Below are 8,949 nucleotides of genomic sequence, written 5' to 3'. Positions count from 1 at the left end.
TGTAGAGATGAGGTCTTGCTGCCCAGGCGGGTCTCGAACCTGCAGGCTCAGGCAATCCACACACCTCAGCCTCCCAAAGGCGCGGGATTACAGGCTGAGCCATCGAGCCCGGCTTTTTTCTTTTTTAAGAACAACTCAGTAAAATAAAATTCCAGTTTATTGTTGGACAACATTGTTTCACACATACATCAAACAGGCCAAAAAAAAAAAAAAATAATAATAAACAGCAACTTTATAGACAAAAAAGGAAAAAAAAGAAACCTTTTATCTTTGGCCTTTTTAACCATCTCATACAAACCAACTACTTATAGTACAGCTAAGTATACACAAAAAAAGTTACTGGACGGCTCGGAATAAGATTTTTTGTTGTTGTTGTTTTTGCTTTTTCTACAAGGTTTTTTTGGTCCTTTGAGATTATAATGAACATGGTCACACCACAAGTAAAGTCAGAAGGAGGACAGAGAATGCTCCGGAGGCTGGTTTGGTCATCCGAGATCATTAAAAATGCCTGACCCCTAACAATATGTACAAAAATATAACATGTAAATAAAAAATACAAACAAATTTCCTTTTTAAAGTACTTTTAAGAAAAAAAGCAGGGCCTTGGACATCTTGGTTCTTTTTTCCTCCCCTGTTGCAAATTCTCAGGGTTTTGGTGGGGTGGTGGAGAGCGCGTGTCATCTGGGGATGGCGCTGTCCGCGGTGGGCGGGCCTCTCTACTCGAAGGTGACCACGTTTAGATTCTGAGACGGGAAGTGGAGGGTGAATAGGTCACGGCGGCCGTTTTTTTAGTTTAACTTTTGCTTTTTTTGCTGTCTCGTCATCCTCATCGGTCTTCTGCTTCTTAGTAGCAACATCGTCATCCTCATCATCTTCAGCCGTTTGCCCGTGGCGGCTCAGCTTCCTCATCTTCATCTCCATCCTCCTCCTCACCATCACCTTCTTCCTCCTCCTCCTCTCCACCTTCTTCCTCTTCTTCATCTACCTCACTGTCAGCCTCCTGCTCCCCATCTTCCTCATTAGCATTCCCCTCAGCAGGGGCGTCTCTTCCATTTTCCGCCTCCTCCACCACTTCCTTCTCCTCCTTGAAGCCCTCGGGGGTGATCTCGGAGCGGGTGTCCACGGCGGCGTCTGACATGGTGGGGCACGCCGGTGCTCCGAGGCAGGGCACTAAGTCGAACACGAGAGTTCGAGGACTCTGGCGGCGCAGGCGGCGGAGGCGAGCAGAGAGCCGGGCGGGAACAAGGCAAAGATGGCTTTTCAGAGCAGCCAGTGGGGGCCATCTTAACCGTTTCTAAGTGTACAGCTCAATGGTGTTCAGTGTATTCACATTGGTGAGCAACAAATCTCTAGAACTTTTTGATCTTGCAACACTGAATTTCTACACCCAACTTTTCAATTACTTTTTTGTTTACATTTTGAGTGGTGGTCTCCCGCTGTTGCCCAGGCTGGAGTGCAGTGGCATAAGCTTGGCTCAAGGTGGCCTCAAGCTCTTGGGCTCAAGCGATCCTTCTACCTTAGCCTCCCGAGCAGCTGGGACTACAAGTACACGCCACCACACCCCGCTAACTTTTTAATTTTTTGCAGAGACAAGGTCTCACTGTGTTGCTCAGAGTGGTCTCAAACTCCTGGGCTCAAGTAGTCCTCCTGCCTCAGGCTCCCAAAGTGATGGGATTACTGGTGTGAGCCACCACGTTCAGGCCCTTCACTTACTTTTAATGTTAACAGACATGTCTTCGGAATCATGTCCAAAAGCTGCTTTTTTAACATTATATGCCTAAACCACCATTGATTTAATCAATCCATTTCTGTTGGACATAATTTTTCATTATAAACAATTCTATAATTAACAACCTTGCAATCCATCTTAATACACTTGTTCAATTATATCTTTAAAGATAAATTTCTAGAAGTGGCATAGTCTAGTCAAAGGCATGCATTGGTCTTAGGACTTTTAATCTGAAATGCAAATATTACACTCTTTTCTGTCTGTGTCTGTCAAGTTTTGTCTTGTGACTGCCCCTTTAAATGATTCAGCCACTCATACACACTGGCGTATTTAGCATTCTGACCATCCATGTTTTATTTCCCTCTCTTCTCTTGATTATCTGGGAATGAACCCTCCTCTTCCTTTCCTCCTTTGGTTTTGTATCTCAGCTCCTGACATCTCAGTTTAGTGGCCCCTGGCATTTGTGAGTCATTTCTACTTTTTCCTCGGGGCATTCTGTTCTCTGGGTCAGGTGTGGGATACGTGGCCTCCCACGACTCCGCGCCTTTGAAGGAGCTGTTCCCTCTGCCTAGAATCCCTGCTGGCCTACTAGATGACACCTAGTAGGTTTCTAGATCTGCGTTTAGAGATCACTTCGGCATCCCCTCCCCTAAAAGCTCGCCTCTATGTGTTCCCCTCGCGGTCCCCATCAATCTTGAGTTAGACGTGTGCGCCCCCCCCCCGCATCTTGATCTCCCTTCTCTCATAGCACTTATCCTGTTGTATTTATGTAATACAACAATAAACAGGCACAGCCCAAGAGAATGCTAGAGTGCACTTAAAAGAGGCGGTCCCAGAGACAGATGACTGAGTGAAAAAGTGAAGGCCTCTGAGTCTAAAGGAAGCTTAGAAGAAAAATTAAAGCCACATGGGAATGGATTTCTGCTCAATGTGGCTCATTTGAAATATGATTCGGTCTGATTTAGCATTGCCTTCTTAGCCATAATCCTGATATTTGCCCTGTGGCCTTCCAACTGCATCCTGTGGTGGAAGATGTGCCCTCCGACATTGGTACTGTGGACTGACGCTCAGGCCTGCTCCCGCACTGTCTCCCCTTCAGAGGAGGGCTTCCAATGGTAGAGTATATTTTAATTAATTTTTAATGAATCAATATTGCAATAGCTTTGGGGGTACAAATAGTTTTTGGTCTGGGCTTTAAGTGTACCCACCACCCTCACCTGTACACGTTGTACCTGACAGGTGATTTTTCATTGCTCCACCCTGTTCCAACCTCCTCCTTCTGAGTCTCCAGTGTCTATTATACCCTTCTCCATGTCTTTGCAGATTCTTAGTGTAGCTCCCACTATAAGTGAGAGCATGTGGTGTCTGGTTTTCTGTTCCTGGGTTAGTTCACTTAGGATGATGTTCTCCAGTTCCATCCAAGTTGCTGTAAAAGACATTATTTTTTCTTTTTGATGGCTGAATAGTATTCCACAGAGTGTATATTATGTATATCACATTTTCATCATCCATTGACCCACATCTTTGCAATTGTGGATGGTGCTGCAGTGAACATGTGGGTGCAGGTGTCTTTTTCATATAATAACGTCTGTTCCTTTGAGTAGACCCTAGTAGTGGGATTGCTACTAGGTTCAAATGGTAGATCTACTTTTAGTTCATTGCTTAATTTCCATATCGCTTTCCACAGAGGTTGTACTAATTTACACTCCCACCAACAGTGTATAAGTGTTCCCTTTCTCGGGCATCTGTGCCAGCATCCATTGTTTTTTGATCTTTTAATAATGGTCATTCTGACTGGTGTAAGGTGATATCTCATTGTGGTTTTGATTTGCATTTCTCTTATGATGAGTGATGCTGAGCATTTTTTCACATGTTTGTTGGCCATTTGTGTACCTTCTTTTGAGAGATGTCTGTTCATGTCATTTGCCCACTCTTTAATGGGATTATTTGCTTTTTTCTTGCTGATGTGTGTGAGTCCTCTGTAGATTCTGGATATTAGTCCTTTGTCAGTTGTACAGTTTGCAAATATCTTCTTCCATTCTGTAGCCTGTTTGCTCTGCTGATTATTTCTTTTGCTGTGCAGAAGCTTTTTAGTTTAAGTCCCATGCATTCTTGTTTTTGAGTTGGAGTCTCACTCTTGTTGCCCAGGATGGAGGGCAGTGGCAAGCTCATGGCCCCTGCAGCCTCGACCTGCTGGGCTTAGGCCAACCTTCCGTTTCAGCCTTCCAGGTAGTTGGAACTACAGATGCACACCACCACGCCTGGCTAGTTTTTGTGATTTGTTGTAGAGACGAGGTCTCACCAAGTTGTCCAGGCTGGTCCCAAACCCCCGGGCTCAGGTAATACTCTCGCCGTGGCCTCCCAAAGTGCTGAGATTACAGGATGAACCACCGCACCCAGCCTATTTTTGTTTTTGTTGCATTTGCTTCTGGTGTTTTAGCCATAAATTCTTTGACTAGGCTGATGTCCAGAAGGGTTTTTCCTAGGTTATCTTCTAGGATTTTTACAGTTTCAAGTGTGACATTTAAGTCTTTAATCCATCTTGAGTTAATTTTTGTATATGGGGAGAGATAGGGATCAAGTTTCACTTTTCTGCATGTAGGTATCTAATTTTCCCAGCAGCATTTGTTGAATAGGGTGCCCTTTCTCCAGTGTATGTTTTTGTCTGCCTTGTCAAAGATCAGTTGGTTGTAAGTATTTGAGCTTATTTCTGAATTCGATATTTTGTTCCATCGGTCCATGTGTCCGCTCTTATACTAGTACCATACTGTTTTGGTTACTACAGCCTTGTAGCATAATTTTAAGTCAGATAATGTGATGCCTCCATCTGGCTCTTTTTTGGTTGCATAAGAATTTTAGGATTGTTTTTTCTAATTCTGTGAAAAACAATGTTTGATAGGCACCGCATTGAATCTGTAGATTACTTTGGGTAATATTGTCATTTTGGTAATTTTGATTTTTCCAATCCATGAGCATTGGGTGTTTCTCCATTTGTTTGTGGAGAATTTCTTTCATCAGTGTTTTGTAGTTCTTCTTGTAAAAATCTTTCACCTCCTTGGTTAAATATATTCCTAAGTATTTTAGCTTTTTGGCTGCTATTGTAAGTGGAATTGAGTTCTCGATTTGATTCTGAGCTAGGCTGCATAGGTCTACAGCAGTGCTACTGATTTGTGTGTGTTGATTTTATATCCTGAAACTTTGCCATATTCATTTACCAAGTCCAGGAGTCTTTTGGCAGAGTCTTTAGGATTCTCTAGGTATAAGATTATATCGTCAGCATACAGAGATAGTTTGATTTCTTCTTTTCCAATTTGGGTACTCTTTATTTTTTTTTCTTGCCTGATTGCTCTGGCTAGGACTTCCAGTACTATGCTGAATAGGAGTGGTAAAAGTGGGCAACGTTGTGTTGTTCCAGTTCTGAGGGGGAATGCATCCAACTTTTCTCTATTCGGGATGACATTGTCTATGGGTTTGTCATATATGGCTTTTATTATTTTGAGGAATGTTCCATGCCTATTTTGCTGAGGGTTTTTATCATAAAGTGATGCTGAATTTTATCAAATGCTATTTTTGCATTTATTGAAATGATCATATGATTTTTGTTTTTAATTCTGTTTATGTAGTGGGTCACGTTTTTTGACTTGCGTTATGTTGAACCACCCTCGCATCTCTGGTACAAAACCCACTTGGTCATGGCGGATTATTTTGTTATGTGCTGTTGAATTTGGTTTGCTAATGTTTTGTAGAGGATTTGTGCATCTATGGTCATAAGGGATATTGGTCTGTAGTTTTCTTTTGTGTGTGTCTTTTCCCGGCTTTGGTATCAGAACGAGACTGGCCTTGTAGAACGAGTTGGGGAGGATTCCCTCCTCTTCAATCTTGTGGAATAACCAGCAAAATTGGTACTAGTTCTTTGAAAGTCTCAGAGAACTCAGCTGTGAGTCCGTCAGGTCCTGGATTTTTTTTTTTTTTTTTTTGTGGAAGTCTTCTTATTACTGTTACAATCTCATTACTCATTTTTGGTCTATTCAGGTTTTCCATTTCTTCCTGATTCAATTGAGAGGTTGTATGTTTCCAAGCATTTATCCATTTCCTCCAGATTGTCTAGTTTGTTTGCATAAAGGTGTTCATAATGGTCTCGGATGATCTTTTGAATTTCTGTTGTATTAGTTGTAATATCTCCATATTTCATTTCATTTCAGCTAATTTAAATCTTCTCTTCATTTCTTAATTAATCTAGCTAGCAGTCTATCAATTTGTTTATCTTTTCTTCTTTTTTTTTTTTTGAGTTGGAGTCTCACTCTGTCACCCAGACTGGAGTACAGTGGCCGCTCCTGGCCACTGCAACCTCGACCTGCTAGGCTCCAGTGATCCTTCCGCCTCAGCCTTCCAAGTAGCTGGAATTACAGGCAAGTGCTACCATGCCCAGCTGATTTTTTGATTTATTGTAGAGATGAAGTCTCACTGCCCAGGCGGGTCTTGAACCCGCGGGCTCAGGCAATCCACTCACCTCAGCCTCTCAAAGGCACGGGATTACAGACTGAGCCACCAAGGCCGGCTTATTTATCTTTTCAAAGAACCAACTTTTTGTTTCATTGATCCTTTGAATTTTTTAAAATTTCAATTTCATTTAATTCTTCTCTCACCTTTGTTATTTCTTTTCTGCTAGCTTTGGGTTTGTTTTGTTTGTGTTTTTCTAGTTTCCTGAGGTGTGATGTTATGTTGTTGACATGCAATTTTTTAGTCTTATTAATGTAGGCTTAAGCACTATAAGTTTTCCTCTGAGGACAGCCTTGGCTGTATCCCAGAAGTTTCGATAGCTTGTTTCATTGTTGTCATTCATTTTGAGGAAGTTTTAAATTTTCATCTTGATTTCATTGTTGACCCAAGGATCATTCAGGAGCAGACTGTTTAACTTTCATGTTTTTCCTTGGTTTTGCAAGTTTTTCTTGGAGTTAATTTCTGGTTTTATTTCACTGTGAGAAGGTGCTTGATATAATTTCAAATTTTTTGAATTTATTGAGACTTGATTTATGGCCTAGTATATGGTCTCTGTTGGAGAATGTTCTATGTGCTGATGAGAAAAATGTATATTCTGTAGTTTGGAGATGGAATGTTCTGTAGATGTCTGTTAGTTCCATTTGCTCCAAAGTCCTGTTTAACTCTAATATTTCCTTGTTGACTTTCTACCTTGATGATCTGTCTGTTTCTGTCAGTGGAGTGTTGAAGTCTCCCACAGTATTGTATTGCTGTCTATCTCTTTTTTTAGGTCTAGTAGAATTTGTTTTATAAAGCTGGGACTCTAGTATTAGGCACATTTAAAATTGTTCTGTCTTCTTGTCAGATTGATCACTTTATTATTATATAATAACCACCTTTGTATTTTTACTGTTGTTAATTTAAAGTCTGTTTTATTTGGTATGAGAATGGCTACTTCTACTCATTTTTGGTTCCATTTGTGTGGAATATTTTCCCCCCACCCTTTACTTTGAGTCTACAGTAGTCTTTGTAAGTTAAGTGGATCTCTTGAAGGCAGCAGATATTTGAGCTGTGTTTTTAAATCCATTCTGCCAGTCTGTAACCCCAGAGTATAAATCTCTTGATTATTATTATTCAGGTGTGTATTGCCAACACTCAGGCACAATGCCTAGCATAGAGCATATGCTCAGTGAACTCATTTTAAATACATGAATAAGTAACTGTCCTGCCAGGGACTGAAAACCTGCCCCATAACCTGTAAGTGGTATCCTATAGACCATATGCAAACACCCCAGATGATTAGCATAAGTTCAAGTCACCTTCAATTACTGAACATCAGCTGGATTCCCCCAGCTATATTCTACCCAACTGACTGGGCTTTGCCTGAGTTTTGTTATGTCTTTAGAAGGAGAGTTTCAATTGCCTGGCTATGTCTCTGGAATACATTTCTACAGCAAGATCAGGTCTTCCAGCTCATGAAGTAACACAAAGTTGTAAGCAAATGATGCTAGATTAACACAGTACTAAGAACAGGATTTCTCTTTGAATAATTTCTGCAAGATCTCCTTGTGAATGCATTATTTAAAAGTTAGACTTAACCGAGCTCTATTTCAGAACAAATGTACCAGGGGCAAACATTAGAATCCACAAATACATAATAAATTGCAGCCTGATATATACACCAGGAGTGTAGAGTAGCATTGTCTACTGTATTGCTTCAGTTGAGTCCCACCTTGAGTCTAGGCTTCTCTAGAGAGTTCAGGCTGGCACAAGGTGTACACCACAAATCAGACCTGGTTCATTCATCCTTGGTTTAGTTCGGAGGATCTTCTGAAGCTGGGACCACAGAGGGTCTTCGAGTATGTTCCTACAGCCTTATTAGTAAATACTGGCACTGTATCTTTATGCACTCCAAGTAAGCATGCCATAAAGAGAAAGAACATTTTGATAGTCTAAGGACATTCATGCTTTACAGGTGATAAAATAGTGTTTATGCACTGAACAGCAATTTATCACAGGCCTATTTTGTGTCAGGATGGTCAGTTTGCTTTGACATGTTTAAGAGGCAGCACTGTCCTCTACTGAATCCCAACCTAGTGTACTACTCACTAGATTATGCAGATTTTCAACATTCTTTCACAACAGAAGCTACTTAAATTACCTAATTTTATTCACACTTTATACTACAGGGTCAGTTAAGGAAACTTGAGCTAAACTAAGCGCTATTTTTCAACACTAGTTAATTGGCTGTTTTCTATATCTGATTGACTGTCAAAATAAAGCTGATGAAAATGTTTAAGAAACTAATGCTGCAGAACCGTATGAGAGATTCTAGACTTCTACCTTGTTCAGGCGTTCAGGCTGAAATGATGTCAGGTCATTTCCCAAAAGGTACAATGGCTTCAGCCTTGACCCTTATCATTTTCCTCTAGTTTAGAAAGAATGCAATAATTTTCCACATTCTTTCTGAAAACAGTATTTTTAAAAGTATTGTTAAGAGGAAAAGATATCTACTTCCTTTTCTAAGTTAAAAAAAAATAATTCAATTATGGTAAAAATATAAACAGTTTAAACTAATAGTCCTTTTGGTAAGTAAATTGACATAAAATTGTATAAAGAAAACTTACCTGATAAATTGATAAGTGTCTTTAGGTAACTCTAGGCTGTCATATTTTGCTGTAAAGAAAAATATGAAAAGATTCTGGTTTACCTGGAGATTGAATATATGGCTTTATGCACAC

At 40.5% G+C, this 8,949-nt stretch overlaps 1 protein-coding gene and 1 pseudogene across 1 annotated transcript in view; both read right to left on the bottom strand.

Moving 5' to 3' along the window:
* The window catches only part of UBE2U (ubiquitin conjugating enzyme E2 U (putative)), a 64,962-nt gene that overhangs the window by 34,904 nt on the left and 21,109 nt on the right, over positions 1-8,949 (bottom strand). Inside the window, exon 6 of the mRNA XM_008060502.1 lies at positions 8,836-8,884. Coding sequence (XP_008058693.1) covers positions 8,836-8,884 — 49 coding nt within the window. The remainder of the gene's footprint in view (positions 1-8,835; positions 8,885-8,949) is intronic.
* LOC103262862 lies at positions 215-1,138 on the bottom strand (annotated as a pseudogene).

The sequence above is a fragment of the Carlito syrichta genome, unplaced genomic scaffold (genome assembly GCF_000164805.1).
Source record: "Carlito syrichta isolate Samal-C Ts95f unplaced genomic scaffold, Tarsius_syrichta-2.0.1 Scaffold304635, whole genome shotgun sequence".
Classification (NCBI taxonomy): Eukaryota; Metazoa; Chordata; class Mammalia; order Primates; family Tarsiidae; genus Carlito; species Carlito syrichta.
This window is presented reverse-complemented; position numbering and strand designations above follow the sequence as displayed.